This window comes from Typha latifolia, chromosome 4 (assembly GCF_019914945.1).
Source record: "Typha latifolia isolate L0001 chromosome 4, TyphaL0001v2, whole genome shotgun sequence".
NCBI lineage: Eukaryota > Viridiplantae > Streptophyta > Magnoliopsida > Poales > Typhaceae > Typha > Typha latifolia.
In genome coordinates, this window is record NC_133089.1 from 13,435,160 (window position 1) to 13,456,512 (window position 21,353).

The window sequence follows — 21,353 nt, forward strand, 5'->3', positions numbered from 1 at the left end:
CTGCTATTAATTTATGATATACTATAGACTTCTACAAGATACTGTGCATCTTTCCGCAGCTTACAATCATGTTTGCTCGTACGTTCGTTGTTCTGTAGATTTCTTTTCCTCAGGACATCTCTATTGCCAAAAGAGCTGCTACTCTGCCTTATTCTGTGTTAAGAGGAGTTTTATCCAAATAATACTTGAGTATTATCCTTGAGTTGCAAATCTGAAGACAGGAATTTGGTGATAGATATGAGTTGGTGGAGGTTTCTCCTTTTTATGCACCATATATCTATATGGGTAGATGACACAAATATACAATTTATGTGCGAGTTACAAGTTTGGTAATTACTTATACTAGGTGGTATGGACAAGCCTTACATATGAACTAGGTGGTAGCAGAATGAAACATGCGACAAAGTAAAGAGTTAAGAGTTCTTTTAATATTTGTGATTCCAAAATAAATAAACAAACAAAAAAAGGGTTAAATTTTTTAATATTAAAAGTACTCTCTAAAAAGTGTGCTCTTTCCAACTATAAGGTACAGACGGATCTTTACCGGGCCGGAGCAAGCCCAATAACGATCCGAACGTAGTGGCATCCGATAAGAGCTCTTTGCAGTCCCCAAGACTTCACTTCTGAAAGCTCGAACTCTCGAGCTCCAATGGCGAAGGTCATGGGATCCGAAACCCGCGTCCTCTTCATCGCCTTCCTCTCGAGGTTTCTCCTCCTAACCCTAATACTTCTATGGCGTCTCCTCTTCTCTCCCTACGACACCTCTGCGTCCCTAAATCCTGGCTGCCTTTCCGCCGCCTTCTCCTCCGGCGGCGGCAAATCGCCGGCGTCCGATCCAGTCCTCTGGCCCAGATTAGCGGCGGCAATCGAATCCAGCATCGTGTGGGATGGCGTCTACTTCGTCCGGATCGCCGAGTGCGGCTACGAGTACGAGCAGACCTACGCTTTCCTCCCCCTCCTCCCAGCCGCGATGGTTCTCCTCTCTCGATCCGGTGATGGTTCTATTAGGGTTTGTGATCGCTTCTAGATCTGCTTTTTTCTTCGTCTTTTTTTATTTTTTCTTTGTTTTGATTTGTTGAAAAGGAGCTTTTAATTTGTGCAAATACTTGCAGTTTTTGCTCCCCTTGTTCCGGTAATTGGTTACAGGGCGACATTGGCGTTGTCGGGTTATGCGCTGAATAATGTTGCGTTTGTATTTGCTACCTTATATTTGTACAGGTAAATTTGGATTTCCAATCTTGGCTTAAAGTTGAAATTGTTGCAATATGTTCGTAATCTTAGTTATTATGTTTTAAAATTATGCCAATAATCACTGTTCGTCATAATTAATAGTAGTGTTTAGAACATTTATTTAGCTATGAACTTAAAGAGCTGAGGCATGCGTAGGCTGTAGTACTTTTTTTAAGACGACAGTTGTGTGAAAAGGCAATTAAGTTGCACATTAAGGCTACCTGGACTACCTACGTTTAAGTAGTTCCGATAGAATGATTTTTGGTAGGAATCACAATGATATTGTATCTGAATTATGAGATAGTTAGTGGTAGTAGCAGTTTTCTTTTTTTGATGAAATGTGCTAGTGGCAGTTAGATGGCTGATTTAATAGCAGAATGGTGCAAATTGCCTAATTGGAAGAAACTTGTTTGGCTGTTATACTTGCATAATGAGCAAGAGTTTTGCAGTAAGTCAAGGGTACAATTTGAAGTTTGATATGCTGGAAACCTGGTATTCATATTGTAAAAAAAATGAGACTTAGATGTTTGGTGGAGGTTACCACTTGCCACCAATTACCAATCCATCTCGGTGTTTAAATTTTTTTTTAATAGAGCATGAGGTCCTTACGCTATAACATTGGTGGAAAGCATTTGGATTATGATTTCCCTGAAATCATTAGCTTAGTGACATTACCAACAAGTATGCTGGTGTTTCTTTTCTGCACAGGGGTTGTGCATTTATTTAATCTATGAATTTCTGGACCACAAAGCTGCCCACATTTTAAAAGTTGATGGCTGATAATAGATGATGAAGAGGATTATGTTCCTCAACCTCTTGAAGAGTTTTAATGTACATGAGTTACTGTGTTACATTTTCCACAGGTTTGTATTGCCTGTTCTACAAAACTGATCTAGAGGTTGTCAGAGATGCATTAAATTTTAATGATGTTTCTATGCAGGTCTTCACAATTTCTTACACTCAAATGTTTTTCTTACTGTACTTGGAATTACAATACTTTATTTCTCATGGTTATTGCAGATTATCAGTTTTGGTATTAAAGGACTCAGCAGCCGCCTTATGTGCATCTGTTCTGTTTAGCTTCAATCCGGCTTCTGTATTCTACTCGTCGGTGTAATACATTTATTCTTGTTTTATTGACCAAATTAATGTTCTATGCAAAAGTACATACACAGTTATTTTCTCTTCCCATATACTATGACTGAGACGAAGGATGTTCTTACCAGATATTCGGAGAGTCTATACGCCCTATTTTCACTTGGTGGAGTATTCTACTTATTTTCTGGTGCTAAAACTGTGGCCACAATGCTGCTTGCTCTGTCTGGTTCAGCTAGGTCAAATGGAGCTCTTAATGCTGGTTATCTCTGTTTTTTGGCAATTCTGCAAGCATATGTTGCCATTATTCAGAAGAAGAAGCCCATGGTAAGTATATTGCTTGAGAAGTTGGATGTCATCTTGTTTAAATGGAGAATGAACTTTTTGTTTTATTTGGAAAAACTTTGTTTATTTGACAGTACATAAGTTAGATATCTGATTGTATTTGTTTTGCATCAAGTTGGCAGTGAAGGCTATTCTTGCTGCAATAATGTGCTCTATCTTTATATTTGTACCATTTCTTGCTTTCCAAGCATATGGATATTTAAACATCTGCCTAGATGGAGCTTCTTATGGGCGGAGAGAATGGTGCAAAGAGAAGGTCCCTCTCTTGTATGGTTTTCTTCAAAGTCATTACTGGTACTTGACCTTCCAAACCTAGCTCCAGTTGCTACTTCTTACAGTTTGCTTATATTTATTTTTCTTTATTTGACATTTTTAAACATTTGAAAAAACATAATTTTTATGTGCGATTACTTCAGTTAACTTCTTGTATTGTTGAATTTCTACTGTGACCTAAGATTTTCTAAGGTTGCAGATATGGTTATTCACACCATTTACTCAAGTACAATGTAACAAGAGGATTGAGGTTTAAGAAGAAGATTCTTTGAGAGAAAAAGAAAGGCCACCAACTGAAAGTAATTAGAGAAAACCTAATATGACTTGATTTGATTAATAACTTTGTGCCAAATATAGTTTAATGGAGGACCATATGCCACCCCCAAATATCTGTGCTTAATGTTTTCTTCTTGTAATTCTTATTGTATAAAGTAGCTTTTGTTGGATATCATTTGTGTCAGTATAGTAGAGGTTTTCTAAAGATGCTTGCAACTTTGAAAAAGAAGAAGAAAAAGCTACTATCATCAGTTCATTCTTATTAAGCACTCTATGATCACTTAAAAGCCTTAAAAGATCTTAGAATGTTTTAATATTTTGTTGTTTGCTGCTCTTTTCCTGTCTATTTTAATTTCTTAACCTCCTTTCCTTTTTCTTATTTATATCAGGGGGGTTGGTTTCTTGAGATATTTTCAAGTGAAGCAGTTGCCCAACTTTCTCCTTGCCTCTCCTGTATTATCTCTAGCAGTTTGCTCGATTGTTCACTATGGAAATGTACTGCATCAACTTTTTCAGTCATCATTTATGCACGAGCAAATTATATCTGCTGCTCAGCTACAGTTAATGAGACCAAATGAAAGTTCAGATGTTATTTGGACTTCAAAGAACATAGTGTCCTCTAAAAGTCCTCAAGGTATTTCTTATCATTCTCCTACTCTTCTTTAATAAATATAAGCATTTTGTAGTTCAGAAAAATCTGCATCTTTTGCCTTTGCTGTGTGTTATATAATGATTGGCAAATTTTCAATCAGTGGCAACCTCTGCAGAATGGTTTATCTTTTCCAATAGACTATAGAATTGTCTCCCATATTAGTGTTTCACTTTCATTGCTTACATGTTGGTCGACAGCAGTTTTAGTTTTCATTACATTTGAAACAGGAGTCCATGCAGTTAGACAGAGGAAACAGGATAGGAAAGATGGGAGTTCTGCATCTTTGCAAGATATCAGGTCGATAGGTCAAACTCTCCATCAAGCCAAGCAGGGGGAGATCTCTATCACGTTTCTTCCTTTTGTTCTACATCTGGCTTTCATGACATTCATGGCTTTTTTCATGATGCATGTTCAGGTCAGGACTCACCTTTTGCTATCGCCTTGTTGTTTGGATTTGAAGGTTATTCCAGTGTGTCATTAACATTGCAAAATCTTAGATACTGATGATTTTTTTTTTTTTGGTCACAGGTTGCAACACGTTTCCTGTCTGCTAGCCCTCCAATTTACTGGTTTGCTTCGTATGTGTTCGTCACTGCTACCAATGCTTCTACAAGATGGCGTTACTTGTTCTGGGTTTACTCTGTTACTTACATTCTCCTAGGCAGCTTGCTCTTCTCCAACTTTTATCCTTTCACATGAGAAGCAGGAAAACTTCTTGTCCAACATCTCCAATTTCCTTTTTTTTTTTGTTGTACTCTTTTCAAATGAAAAGCTGTTGGAAGATGATTGTTACCTCGAAAGAACAAATCTGAAAAGTTTACATTGTATGTAGGTTTTCTTTTTCTCAGTAGTTTGTATTTTCAATCAACAAAATTTCAAATTCTGAGTGCTCTTTTGTATTGTGTTGATTCAATTCTTCAGTATCTTGAAAGTCTGAACTAAATTGATGATATTTTTATCTTCTTTTGAGTTTAATTTCTTAAGAATTCGTCTCAGGAGTGATTTACCATTTGGACTAAGCCATGATACTTTGATTGCTTTAAGTTACCATTTCAAGATAACAAGCCAAGACAAAGCTTGTCATGCACAACCTTGCCCTGTTTGCAGCCAAAATTTTAGACCGAAGCCACTAAATCATAATTTCCTGCTTTGAAATTATTCCCAGAATGACATCCTTCAAGAATGACACCCAAAACTAGCTATTTCCTGTCAAAAGCTAATTTCAGCAAAACTGGGGAGTTATGGGAATGGCAATGAACATATAAAACACAAATACGGCAATCTACCCTGGAAATGATGCAATGGGTGGCTCCCATCTTTCAGAGAATTCCAGGAAGTCCTTTTCTCCAATTTTGACAACCCTAATAAGTCTATTGCGCAGGAATACCGAAGCACAAATCCATTTTGATTGATGGTGGTTTTCTTCCACAGCACCTTCAGTTAATACTCTTTACCGGTCCCTCTCAGCCATAAATATTATCCAGCAGATGTCCTCTTACAGGAACAAGGAAGAATATGGAAACATTGAGAGCCAACCAAATCCTCTAATTTATTTCTATCTCCCTGTTACATATAAACTTAAAAGCAATTGTGCAAGATTGAATCCTCTTTGTAACACAGACAATTGATAAGAAGGATCAGATAACACTTTGACATCGACACAGAAGGTCAAGGAAAAAAATTGCACCAAAAGCAGAAGAAAACAACAAAATGCTGCAATCTAACCGATACTGATTGTTTTCATTGATCAGAGTAAATTTTATACACAAGCACCAAAACAACAGATTTCAGGCTCATCCTAAGGCACAAATAAGTAGAAAAAAAAAAAGCTATATCTTCACCTCACGAACATCACTCTGTCCAAATGGGGTACCACAACCGGGACACTTACGATGACGAATTTCGAGGTTCCTCTGGATGCACGGATAGCAGAATAGGTGGAAGCATTTGGTAATAACAACCTGCCAAAAGTGTTCCAACAAATACATTGAGAGGAAATAACAATAAAAATAAACCATCCGAGAAACTTGAATTACTAACAAATACAGGGAAATTCTCTCTTGTAATAGAATTACTAGGAAAAAAAACCATGAATAATAGCTTTTGCGGTTGATGGACTATACTACAGTGAATGATGCACTTAGGATGGAGCAGAACTTCAAATAGACATAATTCTCAAGAAGATATGCATACTAATTGATACATGAATCTAGGAATAATAACAAGTTAAGATATGCTCATCTTTAGAGTGTCTTATCAATACCTCCTTTGGCCGGTCAAAGCATACACCACATTTGAGAATAGCCTTGCACTCTTTAATCTCATCCTGAAGCTTCTGAATAGTAGCCTCTACATTCTCAGAACTCATCTCCACCACTTCGCTTTTCACTTCCTCAAATTCTTCTTCAAGCTTGTCTCTCTCATTTCTGCATGCACAAATTAATTTGCTTATTCATAGGTGATAGAGATCAAATAGAATCTAAAGGAAAGTAAGCATAAACTGTGAGAAACAAAAAATGAGAACATCACCTTTCACGCTCTAGCTCCATCCTCAACTCGGTAATCTTCTTTTGGTTCCTCTCATATTCATTCTGGGAGGAGTCAACAGCAGATCTGAGCCACTTGAGCTCTTTCTCTGCATCAACTAACTCCAACTTAGCTTTGTCTAGATTGATGGCAAGGTGCCTATTTTCCAAGGAAGCCTTAATAGCTTGGGTCATGTGCGCTTTTATCTGTGAGATAACACCACTTTAAAATGCTGATGCATATTCAAAGAAGAAACATGAAAAAAATGACAATTAAAAAAAAGAGCACCTGTTCTTCCCCACGAGCAAGTTTCATTTTGGAGAACTCAAGTGAGCCATTAACTTGTTGGAGTTGCTTTAGCAAGGCTTGCTTTTCAGAAAGAAGAAACCCATGGGTCTGCTTCATCTTCACACTATCGGAAACTAGCTGCCGTACATGATTGGCAAATCAAATTCAAAATATTGTCAGCCCTTAGAAAGATGGAAGCTATAATTACTTAGTATAGTGAACAATCCTCACATCAGGACAGTAAATAATGCGTCTATTTTTCACTGGCACAACTTGATGTGCAAGCGAAAAATAGAGTAACTAAAAGTTTATTTGAGTTGATGGAAAGTAGGAAAGAGAGATGATAATTTTCTGGAAGTCCCTCATTTTATGGGAGAACTTTCTCCATTTTCCTAAAGCCACCAAACTTTCCAAATTTTGGCTCGTTCCACTTCCTTTTTTAAAGAAAGAAAATGATTTCCAGCTCTTCATATGTTGTATGTCATCATTAATTACCATAATACCCACTTCCACCAAGCATTTCCAGTTCTTATGAAACACTAATGAGTCATGATTACTTGTCTAACAAGTGACTTATCTGGAAACTCACTTCCCAAAACTAATTTCTTCCCTGCACTTTCTTGTTAACCAAACACACACTAATTGGGACATGAAATAACAAGACAACAGGAAAGGTACCCATGTCCTAAGACATTCTAGTTAATAACTTGAGCATATAAATGCAATGCTGTTGCTATATAATAGGTACCCATTTTTTAATGCTAAATAATCATCTGGACTAAAATAATACTGTGTAAAATGACCTACAAAACAGTGCAACATAATAACAAAAGTCTACCACATGGTGCAAGATTTACTATCAGACCTCATTTGTGTGATGGCATACCCAAATTCTGATCCCTAGTAGTTGGTACAAAAAGAATTATCTATTGGCTGCTCTAGAAAGTAGGTTTAGAACTACAGAGGTAAATATAAGAATGATTCCACATGTCTACAAACCTTGATGTTATAATCATCTCTATCAGCAACCTGTTGAAGCAGATGTTGGTTCTGCGTCTGCATATCTTCATATGCTTGGCCTATAGTCTGTAAGATAAAAAAAAAAGAATTAGTGTATATGACAGCATAACGTGACTGAACAGAAAATGAAATATACATTAGGTAGCATATTACCTCAATTTCAGTCATGTAAGCCTCTTGTTCTGCGTCTTTAATTCTTATGGCCTCTCTAAGCTCCAAAACATCTCTGTCAAAACCTATTGTAATAGTAAGCAAACATCTGAAAGACAGTAAAGGTTAATAAACTTTGAAAAATGGCCCTACTGCAGGACAAGTTTCCATAAGGGTTATTGAAGCCCACCATCATCTGGTAATACAGACCACTCTCGCAACTGACACTATCATACTAATATTTTTCAACTGATGAACTAGAGATGCCTCAACCATGCCACCATGAGTAAAGGCATGCTTACCATGACAGATACTCACTCACACTCATGACCAATATCTAGTGAAGACTAACTAGAATACGCGACAAGGGAAAAATCACAGGGTTCGTATCCAACTAAATCAACTGGTAGATCCATTATAAAAACTTTTGATGCTTCTCATGTTTTGCTATAGGTAGAGATTATACAATTAAAAAGAAATAATCCACTGTGAACAATATTATACGCTTAACATATACTGCAAGAAAATTTCATGAAAGCTAAAAGCTGCAGTAGCTGGACTGTGATAGAATTTAGGTGCAGTCCAACAAAGTAAACTTCTTTAACACAATTTATAATAATGCGGAGAGTATGTCCAACCTTTCAGAAGCATCTAACTTTGCCCTTAGATCTGCAATTTCAGTTTCAGCATTTGAAAGCCTTTGCTGGCAGGCAGCCTCAGCCTCATTTGCTGCTTTCACTCGCAACTCAAGGCTATGTTCATCTAGATTAGCTTTCAAATATTCAACTTGCATCCGAGCTTTGTTCTCCGATTCTCTGATTTCCATTAAAGTTCTGGACGCAGTTAGAAAGTAAAGTCAGAGTCAGATGTATGTAGATTACTACAGTACTATGCAGCTTCTTTACTCACAAATATAGCATAAAGAGCAATAGAACGCACAAATTTGGCTATGTAGTCCTAAGGATAAAAATTCAGGTCATGCTGAATGCAATATTTTGAAAATCATGACCCTAGATTGCACTTCCTTACAACGCATTCTCATTTGGTTAAATTATGAATTAACAGCAATATATTTGATCAGTACAAATGACACATAACACGATGAACAATGAACAGGTAAATTTGTACTGCATCTCCAACTCCAATACTTGTATTGGCCTAGATGACATTTAAACCTCCAAAGCTGATGCAATATATCGACTAACAACTCTCTAGGCCGTCAGTGATATGGATCCATTTCTTCTCTTCAATTCTAAAGGTTCTTAAATTAAATGCTATCATGTCTTTCCTTTTTTAACCACTTACACCTTCTACTTAATTAATTCACTCCACCAATCAGTATATGGTCTCCTCTGTATATGCTTAAAACATTTCAATTGATTCTCACATAACTAAACCTCTACATGTGCTACCTCTAACTTATGTATGGCACACATTTCCTGTGTTGCTTTTATAGTAATCCCAATAATATATTCAACATCCTTTAGCTATACTCATAAGTCTTTCTTTAAACTCAAGAGATACATGATGCTTACACAACATATCAAAGGCAAAAAATTTCCATTTCATCCCTTAAATATGAAAAGATAAAGAATAAACAACTGAAAACCTTCTGAATAAAGATCTCCGGAGCTCCAAAATTTGTATAACAAAAATCTGAAGTTATACCATCGCTATTCTTGAATAGTTATCTTTTGTATCATACTTGGTTTTACTTACAAACATAACTACAGATATGCATAACAATGTGTAACACTGACATATACGGAAAAACTAAGTGATTCTAACTTTGAACAGAAACCTCTTCTTGAGAAGTAGACCATTCAATATTAGCACTAATATATATATATATATATATATAAAGAATTCCAGTTTAAGGTGAGAAAAGAAAATAAGGGAGACAAAAGGAAAACACAGAAAAAAAAAAATTATCTGCTTTCTGACAATTACAGTCTCTCAACTTCATGAGTATACATTTATCAAACTTCATGAGTAAAGTAGGTATGAACTTCTCACATACCTAGTATCAAAACATTCTTGTCCATACATATCCAAGAAAATTTGCAACTCCTGTTTTTCCTTTTCCAATTTCTCAATCTGCAGATACATTTTCAATGTAAGGCCCATATTTACAGTAAAGAAGTTCTCCATTTTCTTTTTCTTTTATTCTCCAAAATTCAAATTCACAACAAGATGAAAAATTATACACGTTAGTAGCTGTAGAACAAAATAAAATAAAGAATCAGAGCAAAACAATAAATACCAGATCTTTAAGAGTCTTTGTCTCAGCAAGTTGTTCAGCACATCTAGCCGATAAGATTTTGTGTTCTACAATCTAGAATCATGGAAGATATTTAAATATAAGAAGTATCTTTCTGTTAAAGAAAAACACATTGATCTACCAAAACTGGTTGCAAAATGCTGAAAACTGCAGTAAACAGGGTAAATTGAATTCAAACAAATTAAAAGGACAAAAAAACAGAAAGATAACTGAATGATAATGCAGAATACTAGAATATCACAATCTGAAGAGATAAAAATATGAAAAGGAAAAAAAATAGATATTCATGGATCAGGCAGACTATCCAATGTCAGTTAAATCAAAAAGTTACAGGTAACATTTAAAAGAACATTGAGAGGTGCCAATAATAGAGTCACAGTGGAAAAGTGTTGCTTCCTAAAAGGTCATAGAAATTTTATAAAAAGGGTTAATGCAATAAGGAGGACATAACAGGACATAACAAGTTCAGGGTTATCTAAAATATAACAGAATGCAGAAATATCATTGATCTAGTACCTTCTTATTTAACAAAGATCTCAAAGAATCAGCCTCTTGACGTAACGAAATTGCTTCACAAGCTGCTTCCTTAGACCTATTCAATTGGGCTTCCATCATTTCCATCTCTTTATATAGCGCTGAAGCCATCACATGAATCTCATCCTTGATATCTTTTCTACCTGGATTTGACAAATTTAAAACGAAAAATGGTCATGAAGGTTTTCATAGGAGTCAAAAGACTAAAAACCATAAACTGTGAAGCCATGGAGACTTCACAGCAGCCTAGGGAAAAAAGATTCAAATGATACCTGAATCCTGTGTTGTCTCTTCCAATTTAATCTCAAGATCATTTTTTTCATCAATAAGTTTCTGAATTTGAAGCTCCAATGATTCAATCTTAGCCTCATAATTGCTAATAGACATCTTAATGGCGTCAGCTGTCTCTGCTTTCATGTTCAATTCTTTCTCCCTAAGCACTATGTTGCTCCTGTCAGCCTGACTTATATAAGTATGGAACAGAATCATGAACTAGTACCAGCAATTAACCAACAGAACAAACAAAAAACTAAAAAAATTACCTGTAGGGACTCTATCAATCCTTTGTATCGTTCAAGTTCTACATTTAGATGGTGGAGTTGATCATTGAGTAGGTAGTAGGGTTTTGATAAGATTACATGCTTATCATCCTTCAACTGGCTCTACACATGAATATTGAAAGTGGTTAGAGAGATACTAAGAAATTGAAACCTATCAGAAAAAATTACTAAAAGGAGGAGCAAACTTAGTTACTAAATACTAACTTGAAGATCTTCCAGCTGCTTGGACAGGATCAAGTTATCTTCTTGGGCTTCCTGAAGCTCAAAAAGACGGCTATTTGCCAATGTCTGCCATTCAATCAAGGAAAAACTCGTGAAAATTGATGTTACCTTCAAAGTAATTGCAATAGCATCTAAGTTATGATTAAGTCTTCCCTAGAATTATCCTTCTTGGCATGCTAATCTATACCTTAGCCTCCTCAACTGAGTCTTTCAGCTCTTGCCAACCTCTAGACTTATCTGTAGGTTTATCAGGTGAATTGTTTCCATTCACAGCATTTGCAAGTGAAGCATTTATCATAGATGCTCCGTGTTTCTGCATTTGTAGAATAACTAGCTTTCTTCGACTTTCCTCAAGCTCTCCCATGCGTTCTTCCAACTCATCTAGACAAGCAATACAATGAAATTAACACTCAGATTGAGAGAACAAATGTTGTCATTTTTTCAATTTGCACCACTAAAAAAGTGATAATGCAGTTCAAGCTGAAAAAAAAGGAGTATGTATGATAAACCTCTTGTAACTGAAAAACAGACTGTCAATATATATATATATATATATTAGGTACCTTGCATCTATTATTTATTAAAACATTTTAAATGTTATATAACTCAGACTGAGAAGGCTCTTTTTCAGGAGTAAAAATATTCCTATAAATTTGAAATTTAGATGCCAAAGTTTTTCATAAGAAAATTACTCATATTTATTCAGAATTATGCAAAAATTATGAATTTATAAGCTTTATGTGAATCAGTGCAATTCACCAGATACATAACAAAATAAAGGTGACATTTTAAGGTGAAAGCTAAAAACAGAAGAACATTCTTTAATACCTGAAAGGCGCTTTATTGCAGATTGTTGTGTTGAATGGCTCTGAATGTAACTGTTTATTTCATCTGCAAATTTGTTGTGCTTCTGATGAAGAACATCAATTGCCTGACGCATATTTTTAACAACCTCTCTCAAGTAGTTGTTATGGTTTTGCAGTTGCACAATAGCATCTATAACATCATAACCAAAAGAACCATTCATTTGATGCCCAAGCAAGAAGTTAGCAAATATGATGGCCAACCTATAAAGTAAGAAACATGAGATAGCATTTTCCAACCTTCTGAAGATATCTTTACTTGTGAAGCCAATGCCAAACACTCATTTCTAGCCCATGTAGCAGCAATAGTCTCCTGGAGATGCTTCATCAGATTCACGGTTGCCGAATGACGCAAAGCAAGGGCTTCTTGAACATGTTTCACTGATCCATTCTCTGTCATATTCTCAATAGGGTCTGATTTTAAAAGTCTACAAAGAAATATCTCCTCCGGAGGACATGATGCAAATGCATCTAGAAAAAGAGAAAACAAGTGCAATTAGCAAGTGAAACACTTCACATAAAGCAAAAGGGACATCTTAGGCAGATCGCCAAGATTGAAGATGAATGAGGCAAAGTACAGAAAATTAGAACCTATAGAGTAATCTTCATGTTCCAATTCTTGTAAACAATGTAACTCCCCACCAGCACGTATCCCAAAAAGGACCAGATCGTCAACTAGCTGTAGTTTTACAAAACATAAATCCAGACAAACTTTAGCAGGCAAAAAAGAGTAGAACACAGAAAGTAATGGAAGTTAACATAAATAAAAAACAAATGCAGGATTACCTGATTCCACATTTTGTTCACAGAAATCAGAGTCTTCTCATAAGAAATCTGTTTGTTCCTCAACTCCTTTAGTTTTCCTTCAAGCGAGTGTGTTTCATTTTTTTGGGCCTCTAGCTGTTGGACAAGCTTTTGATTCTGATATTGAAGAACTGCAGCATCCACCTGCATATGAAGTTTTAAGATAATCTGTTACAAAATCTATGTAATAAAAAAATTAGCCACTATAAAAAATGTTATTTTCTTTGGTAAAACTCCAAATTTGAAATATACAAAAAGAGATGGAGCAACAAAATAGTTGCAAGGGAATATCGAACCATCTAGTATATCTACAGCAGAACAAAATGGTTTAAGTTATTCCCTTCCTCCGGAGCTCTGCCCTAATGTCTCTCCATATCGCTTGTTGTAAGGTTTTTCCCTTTGATCCTTCCGTCTTTCCCACTTCCAAATCCTATTTCCTCGTTCTCTCTTTCCCTAGGTGGTCAGGGTGCTTGGAGGTGAAGGGTGTCGAGCACCCTTTGATTGTTTGGTGTTACCACCCATTCCAGTCTTGCTTGGCAGATATGGATGCTGAGGAGGGAATTCTGGTGAAGTTTGCAACTTTGTTGAAGAACACTACCATGGCAGATGTGGTCCTATTGACAAAGGAGAACAAGATCCCTAGTAGGAACCCAGTGCAGTACTTCGTGGGGAAGTTAATTACTGACAAGTCTTACAATGCTGTGGGGATGACGAATGCATTTATGAAGGCTTGGAACCCAGAAAGAGTTATGGAGTTCACCAAGGTTGGTAGAGGTATCTTTCTCAATTTACTTTAAGAGGGAGGACCTTTGGAGAGTGGTGAAATGGCCCTTGGTCATTCAATAAAGACCTGTTTAGCATAAAAAGATTTGCGGGAACACCCCTATAGAGCAAATAGAGTTTAACATCAGTGAGCTTTGAGTGCAACTATACGGGTTGCCATTGGAGTATATCGTCGTGTCTACAGCTACCAAGCTGGTTGCACGGATTGGTGAACCTACCGAGACAATGGAGGTGGATGAGGTAAATTGGTTAAAGGTCATGCATATAAGGATTTGTCTGCTGCTATCTAGGCCATTGAAGGCAAACGTAACAGTATTGTTGACGAATGGAGCATAATAAAAAGTATCTATCAAGTATGAGAGGCTTCCAAGGTATTGTATCTTCTGCGGGCTCATTTTACACAAGATAAGCGATTGTCTAGAAAGGTTGGCGCTGCTGAACAATATCAAGCCTGAGTTCCGAGAGGAGTTGAGGAAGAAGATGCAAGCTATGCTATCTGCCATGTGAAAGAATTCTGTATTCTAATCGTCGCCTTGGAGCCATTGAACTCTCAAGTGCTGCCTTCAACACTCTTCTTCTTCAAGGGAGATATCTTCAGGGAAGCTCTGAAGTGACTGTTCTTCAAGGCCATTTAACAAACTACCCTGATCTTTCTTTAGTCATAGGATGTCTTCATTAATCCTCTTCAACTGGGAACTGAATCCATTCCTCTTCCTATTGTGCACAACTCCCTGTTTTATACCTCTAGTTAGTCTCTTCAGGTCCAAGGCATGGAAACCTGAGCGTCATCAATCTACCTCTAAACATCATACATCTCTTGACAAAACAATCCTTCTTTAGCCACTTGTATTCAGCCTTGAACCTCTGCTTTCTCACTACCACCAGACTGAGGACAAGAAGCAAAGGGCAATGATTACATGAACTCACCAACAGATGCAATATCCTCGTCTGAGGGAAAATCCCACACCAATCAACATTATCCCGGGCTCTGTCAAGTCTCTCCCTTAACAAATCAAAGCCTAACCTATGATTGCTCCAGGTGTAAGCCAACCCATAGTGTCCTAAATCCACCAAGCCAGCTTCATCCATGAACTTGGAAATCCGGTCGATTGCCTCCCACCTTCTCTGCCAAATTGAACACACAATTGAAGTCGACTGCACAACACAATGACGAATTGCTCTCCTTAGTCGGCCCTTGGATCCTCTTTCAAAGATTTTTATCACAATCGCAACGGGGTTTTTCATAAACACCCAGCAGCAGCCAGTATTTTCACTCCTTCACCTTTGACTCAAGCTAATGTGGTTAGTGTCCAATTCAAGCATCGCCAAGTCGGGGTTCTAGTCCAGAGCAACCACAACCCCCCGTCCCCCCCAATATCCCCACAGAAGGAACCACCTAAGAGTTGCACAAAATTGGATGCCTGATTACTTCCTTAGACTTTGTTTCATTTCTTATAAGAACACCATATTGACACTGAAGTTGAGGAGGATTCTTCTAAGGTTGCCAATTGTAGAGGGTCCTCTCCAACAACAATTCCATGCCAATAGCTTCATTGAAGCCAGCTTGTCGCTAAACTCTTGCTATTTCTCTTTCACTCTTGTTCTCTTTTTCTCTCTTTACTATATAGTCATCATTTCTCTTACGGAGAGATTTAGCTCTGACAAACTCCAACAACTCTGATATATAATTTTTTAATTTTATTTCTTTATTTTTCTCTTAGTTTTTTTCGTTTCTTCTACTCTCACCATTTTTCTTCTCTTTTCTTCTTCACTGCACCATGATTTTTCTTTATTTTGTTTGATTCTCTTCCACTTGCTATCTTTCTAATCTTTTCTTCTTTTTAGTTTTCACTGCATCATAAAATTTTTTCTTTATTTTCTTATTTTTTATATTTTTCCTGAATTTTAAAAAAAAATTCTATATTTTTAAATAATATTTAGAATTTTATGTAATTAAAAAGTCCAATCCAATCCAGGCGACGGATACAACTGATATGACTGATCTAACCGATACGTATCGTTTTTTCGAAAGGCCAATCCCAATTTTTTAAAACTTGATTAGTACCATGCACGGTATGGCCTTGGCCTATATCTGCCTACCTACTACCATTGTGAATATTGACGATATAGCTAATGATCTCTAGTTTAGTATTCCTTCTTGCTGCTACCTTCCGTGCTTCTTAACGCCTCAAGGTCAACACGCACCCTATAGACTCCTACTATAAATACACATACCGAGAGTTAAACTATGAAAAGTCCTCCATCATCCTTAGGAAATGAACCTCTCAACAACAAAGAAGGAGAATCTAAATATCCTTAACATGACGAGCTTAAAGGATGTGAAAAATATACAGGAAATCCTCTAATTAACCCTAAGTCCAAAACTAAGGCGTTTAACTTTATTTTAGACAAGATAAGGAGCAAAGTTGCAAGGTCGAAGGAAAAAATCTTTCATGTGCAAGTAGGCTCGTCCTGATCAAAGCGGCGTTGTGCTCGATCCTAAATTACTACATGTCTAATGTCCTCTTTCTAGAGGAGCTATAAAATGATGGTCTGGTTAGAGATTTTTGGTGGGATTTGAAGGTGAAGCTAGGCACATGTAACTTAAAGCTTAGCCAGCAATCTATCGATCCAAGGATAGTAATGGAGCTGCTATCCAAAAGTGGAGGTTATGAACAAGGCTCTTATCATGAAATTCAAATATTGGCTTCTTAATGAAAAAGGTAGCTTGTGGGCTCAAATCTTGAAAAATAGATATTTCCGAGTTGTAGCTTTTGGCAAGCTAAGAAGGGTGGGCGACCTACTTGGAGTTGGCAGGCTATGTTCCATCAGAGGGACAGCCTCTAGAGAAGTTCACTTGATGTATTAGAAATGAAGAGAGGGTGTCCATCATTGGAGACCCGTGGGCGCTTGGGGATGGATCTAAAGAACTTGCATTTCCCTCTCGGTGAATTAGAGTGAAAGATATTATCTAAACAAATTGCCAGGGATGGAATTTGCTCTCAACCCCAACTCTTTCTATAGACAAGACAAGCTTGTTTGGATACTGTGGAACTCTCTAAGGGGCACTGATCATGCTCATTCTCAGATATTGGAAGAGTGAAGATGTGGAATCTTATTTGGTCGAAGCTAGAAATTAGGTCTTAGGTTAGAGTATTTGCATGGTGATATTTGGCAGGCACTCTTCCCCAGAGAATGAGACTGACAAGGTTGCTACCTGGTATTGACACTATCTACCCTTTCTGCAAGGAGAATGATGAAATTCTGGAGCAAGTTCACCATCGCAGCGTGGTTCTCATGTCCCCTAGCTAAGAGTGCAGATAGCACTCCACCCAACTTTCTTTTGTAGATGCAGGACTGGTGAAGTGTGGTGGATGACACCTATACAGTAGCCTATGGACTTCATCATGCTCTATCCGATGTGAAAGGCTTGGAACCAGTTAGTTTTCCATAGTGAGCAACCTAATATTGGATAAATTATTTGCCTGTTCCAGCATTAGTGTTGATGGTAAGCAATTCCATGAATGCTGGCATCAACCAAGTAGGATTGGCATCGGGCCTAAGGCCTATGGACATATCATGCTCTAGCTGATGTGAAAGGCTCGGAACCAGTTAGTTTTCCATAGTGAGCAACCTAATAGTGGAGAAATTGTTCGCCGTGTTCCAGTGTTACAGTTATTGGTCAGGTGGATGCTGCCTGGGCAGGGCACGGCAGTGGTGGTGTTATCTATATTCTAGAGTTCCCCAACAGGGTAGTGGTGTGCAAGTCGCTGTTCCTTGGTATGTGTCTGGATGCGTTCTTTGGAGATATCTCTGCTATTTTGTTAGGTCTGGAGGAACTTCTTCACCAGTGTGGGCAGAGGCGCTGTTGGCTCTTTAATGATGTTTTATAAGTGGTGAAAGCCATCAATGGGAGCGCAGAACTGCAGGAGAGGCAAGGGATGTCGCTAATTGAAGACTATTGGGACCTTCTTAGCAGTTTAGGGAATTAGGATTGGTCATGTGAGTAGGAGAAACAATTATGTAGCACATGCGTTGGCAAAGCAGGTTTTGTCTGCTGGGCAAACTTTTTGCTGGCTAGATTTTGTATGATCTCTTGAGCTATAGTAGCGGTTTATGGTCCTTCTTCTCAAAAAAGGAAAAACAAAATAGTTGCAAGTCCACAGAAATTTCTGAAAAATAACGGAAGAGAAAAGGAAATCCAAGATGCGACCTTTCTTCCTTATATTATGAATAGCGCACATAATTGAGAGGTAATGAAAATTAGAAGCCGCAGAGGAATTAGGGATACCGCATAAAGAAAATCAAATACCAAAAAGAAAAAGAAAAAAAGGAAAAACAAAGAGCCGCAATAAAGATCAAGAATGTCCTACTTGTTCTCTCTGATCCCCCATGCCATGACCGGATGCTTCGTTCTCCCTCTTCCCCGATGCCATGGCCCGCAAACACCACCCGATGGACGAAATCGGAAGAAGAAATCACAGGATCGGGCGAAGTAGAAGGGGTTCAAGGGGAGGGTTTCGGGGAGTAGGAGACAAGGGGAGGGTTCAAAAAAGTAGCGATTAGGGTTTCGGAAAAGGCGCGGGCGCGAAGGGAGAGAGGAGAAGGTCGAGCATTCGCTCGCTCTTTGTGCTCTCTCGAGTACAAGAGAACCGGCAATTCCTTACTACTGGCACGTACCGACATGTGATCTTTGAGTTTTTGACCAGGCTAGCACTGTTCTAATTTTTTTTATATAAATAATTTTTTTTAATTTATTATTAAATGATATCTAATTTACTATGGCCCTAATAAAAATACTAAACCGATGAGTATTTTATGTATATAAACTCGATACTTTGCAAACCCAAGATGCTCCGAGGTTAACGAGTTTAAAAACACATTTAGGATCCCAGCAAGGTTAGGCTAAATACACGCGCTTAAGATCCATGACTCATTCTCTCCTGTCTTTGCCATGACTTGTAAGAACGCTCCTCCGAATCTCCCGATAGGCATGCGGGGCATCACGAGCTTCACCAACCCAAATTCGAAATCTAAATATGATAGGAATGGCATGGCACAAGCCAAAAATTGATCTCCTTCACCTCTAGATATATTGATCAAGTTATCACAAGTTAATGAAGTAAAGGTTTTGTTCATCGAGGGCTTGTAGGTTGTAAACATGCAAGGAACGAAGAATGAGCAGTTGTGGTTTGAGTGAGTTCGCCAAACTAGGCAAGCTCCGACCACATGGACACGATCATGGTAATATTGAAGCCATCAACTAGTAGACGGTTGCATCTCCATGAGACAGAGAAGTCGCTGGGGTAAGGGAGTTGGATCTCTTGTTCAAGGACTTATGCTTATCTGCATCGTAGAATTTGACGCCGCCCAAGGGGACGTCGGATTTGGCATGATCAGCATGACACCTTCATTGTTGTAGATGATCTCCAGCAAGTAGGTATTTGAGTTCATCGCGATGCAACCCATGAAAGGGCTTGAGGATGTAAAAAGTCATTCTTGTTGAAAGTGGTTGACCAAGTACGATAGGGTGGTGACGAAGAGAGAGAGAGACGAGAGACGATGGAGTTGAAATCTTTAGGGAAGGTTGAAGTGGTGGGTGGAGGAGAACAAGGTTTGAGGGAGAGAGGACGTGGGGTTTGAGGGAAGGTTGGAAACCTTGATGAGGCCTCGGGTGATAAATTTTTTCGTGAGAAGCAAAGGATTCATGGCTTGCCATTTTGAGTTGAATTGGGTGCATGGTGTACACGAACAGAGCTGTAAATTCTTCTAGAGTTGAAATTGTGATAATTGGCAACTATGAACTCATTAGCTAGATCTGAATCATAGCAAACGACTCATTTATTATATTATTAGTAGTAGTAGTAGTAGTTAATTACAATGAACAACATCAATTACAATATTTGCACCATTAATTTTAAATGACAAATCTAACCATTATAATTTAGTTTGGACCATGCAAGTTGAGTAAAATTTGTAAGTTGAAATCGAACCAAAATTACTTCTTACTTCAGTTTAGTATATTACGAATGTAGTTAATTTTTAATTAAAGCCTATGATAGTCAAAAGAAGATTCTTAGGATATATGCATGGCATTTAACGATATTTTTACTCGCTAGTTTAATACTAATATATGTATATATATTTAACGAATCCGAGATTAACTCTAAAACCGAATAGACATTCGCTAATCCTTCTCCTAATAGCACTCGTAAATCTCTATCATCTATAAATAAAAGCTCAATTACCCTACTGACAGTCCGTCAAACTTCTTGTTGTGCGGGAAAGTTTAGAGATGGAAGTTGGGTCGATCGATGGGGCGATGGTGTTGGATTTCGTCTTCGACAGTGCAACCTTCGACGTTGCGGCTGGTCGCGTGTTCTCCCTCATGGACTGCGACGGCGACGGGCTGCTCTCCCGGCGCGATGTGATCGAGCTACTGGCGGCCGAGCTCTTCTCCGGCGAGTTCTCTGCTGCGGAGATGAAGGCGGACGGCCTATTCGCGGCGTTCGACGGCGACAAGGGATGGGCGGTGGGAAGGATGGAGTTCGGGTGGAGTTTGGGGGAGCTGATGCTGGCGATGGCGTCGGAGCTCGCCGGGACGCCGATCCGGGATGGCTCGTTGCTCGCTCTGGTGGTGGAGCACCACCGACTCAAGAAGCTCTCCATTCCGGACGTCGATCTGGACGGCTGGGATTCCTTCTAGCTCTCCAAGAGATTTCTACTCTTTTGCTTCGCTCCTGCCCCCGGTTACTTAACTAAAAGATCTTATTAGTCTTATTACTTTTTTGGTGTAATTTTCTTTGAATTTTTTCTCACATTGTTCTTGTCTTTTATGTGACTGTGTATTTTTCTTTTAATTTTTTTTTCTCTTATTGTTCTTGTGAGCTTGTCGACAATGCGAAGAAGTAATGATACAGTGAATGAATATATAATTAGTCCCTTATTTAATAAAGTCTCCAATTGGATCTTAGTGGACCCACTAACTGGCGATATTAATGAGACTAATGAACTTTTGCATAGAGAATAGGAGATAATTGAGATTTTGGGACACTTTTTTTTTTGAAAGGATAATTGAGAATTATTTTTTTCCAGCACAAAAGCTAAATTATCTAAAATTAGGCTAAACTTTCAAAGCTAGAGCAAGAGCAAAAGAAACACAAAAGTTTCATCAAACTCTTCATGCATTTATTTTCACAACAAAATCTCAACAACAGCAACAAACCAAAAAAAAAAAAACATAGACAACATCACTTCGAGTGAGTCCTTTACAATAATTTCAGTTTAATTCATTCTTTAGCATTTTTCCCTTTTCTTTTTCTTTTTTCGATCTCCTCGAGCGATCGGTATACCAGCGACCTTGAGTCGACACCGCGCTGGTCCATGAACTTTTTCTCATGAAGCTCCCTCGGTGGTGGCCCTCCGCAAACTCTCGCCTTTGGAAGAGGCCA

The 21,353-nt window shown here is 38.0% G+C and overlaps 3 protein-coding genes across 5 annotated transcripts; 2 read left to right on the top strand and 1 right to left on the bottom strand.

The window, feature by feature from the left end:
* The first annotated feature begins 610 nt into the window (after window positions 1-610).
* Window positions 611-4,770, top strand: LOC140785582 (uncharacterized). Its single transcript, XM_073133488.1, has 8 exons — window positions 611-992; window positions 1,113-1,218; window positions 2,251-2,343; window positions 2,457-2,652; window positions 2,786-2,964; window positions 3,609-3,853; window positions 4,099-4,286; window positions 4,400-4,770. Exons 1-8 carry the CDS (start codon window positions 650-652, stop codon window positions 4,568-4,570), a joined length of 1,521 nt encoding a protein of 506 aa, XP_072989589.1. The 5' UTR covers window positions 611-649; the 3' UTR covers window positions 4,571-4,770.
* An 812-nt stretch (window positions 4,771-5,582) lies between these two features.
* On the bottom strand, window positions 5,583-18,576 carry LOC140786802 (E3 ubiquitin-protein ligase BRE1-like 2). Of its 3 annotated transcripts, XM_073135470.1 has the most exons (19): window positions 18,276-18,576; window positions 13,102-13,263; window positions 12,907-12,994; window positions 12,556-12,786; window positions 12,281-12,448; window positions 11,640-11,833; window positions 11,435-11,518; window positions 11,213-11,332; window positions 10,943-11,129; window positions 10,653-10,813; window positions 10,119-10,190; window positions 9,876-9,952; window positions 8,494-8,688; window positions 7,859-7,931; window positions 7,685-7,771; window positions 6,686-6,823; window positions 6,401-6,603; window positions 6,135-6,297; window positions 5,583-5,832 (listed from the first exon to the last, which is right to left on the bottom strand). In XM_073135470.1, the coding sequence occupies exons 1-19, from the start codon at window positions 18,336-18,338 to the stop codon at window positions 5,701-5,703; spliced, it is 2,598 nt and encodes an 865-aa protein (XP_072991571.1). In that variant the 5' UTR covers window positions 18,339-18,576; the 3' UTR covers window positions 5,583-5,700. The 3 variants fall into 3 exon arrangements, with proteins under 3 accessions (XP_072991571.1, XP_072991572.1, XP_072991573.1); XM_073135471.1 differs by lacking the exon at window positions 10,119-10,190; XM_073135472.1 differs by lacking the exons at window positions 11,435-11,518; window positions 11,640-11,833; window positions 12,281-12,448; ... (2 more) ...; window positions 13,102-13,263; window positions 18,276-18,576 and having other exon boundaries at window positions 10,943-11,121.
* Window positions 18,577-20,197: 1,621 nt separating this feature from the next.
* Window positions 20,198-20,608, top strand: LOC140785994 (uncharacterized). Its single transcript, XM_073134154.1, has one exon. The coding sequence runs from the start codon at window positions 20,198-20,200 to the stop codon at window positions 20,606-20,608; it is 411 nt and encodes a 136-aa protein (XP_072990255.1).
* Window positions 20,609-21,353: the final 745 nt, after the last annotated feature.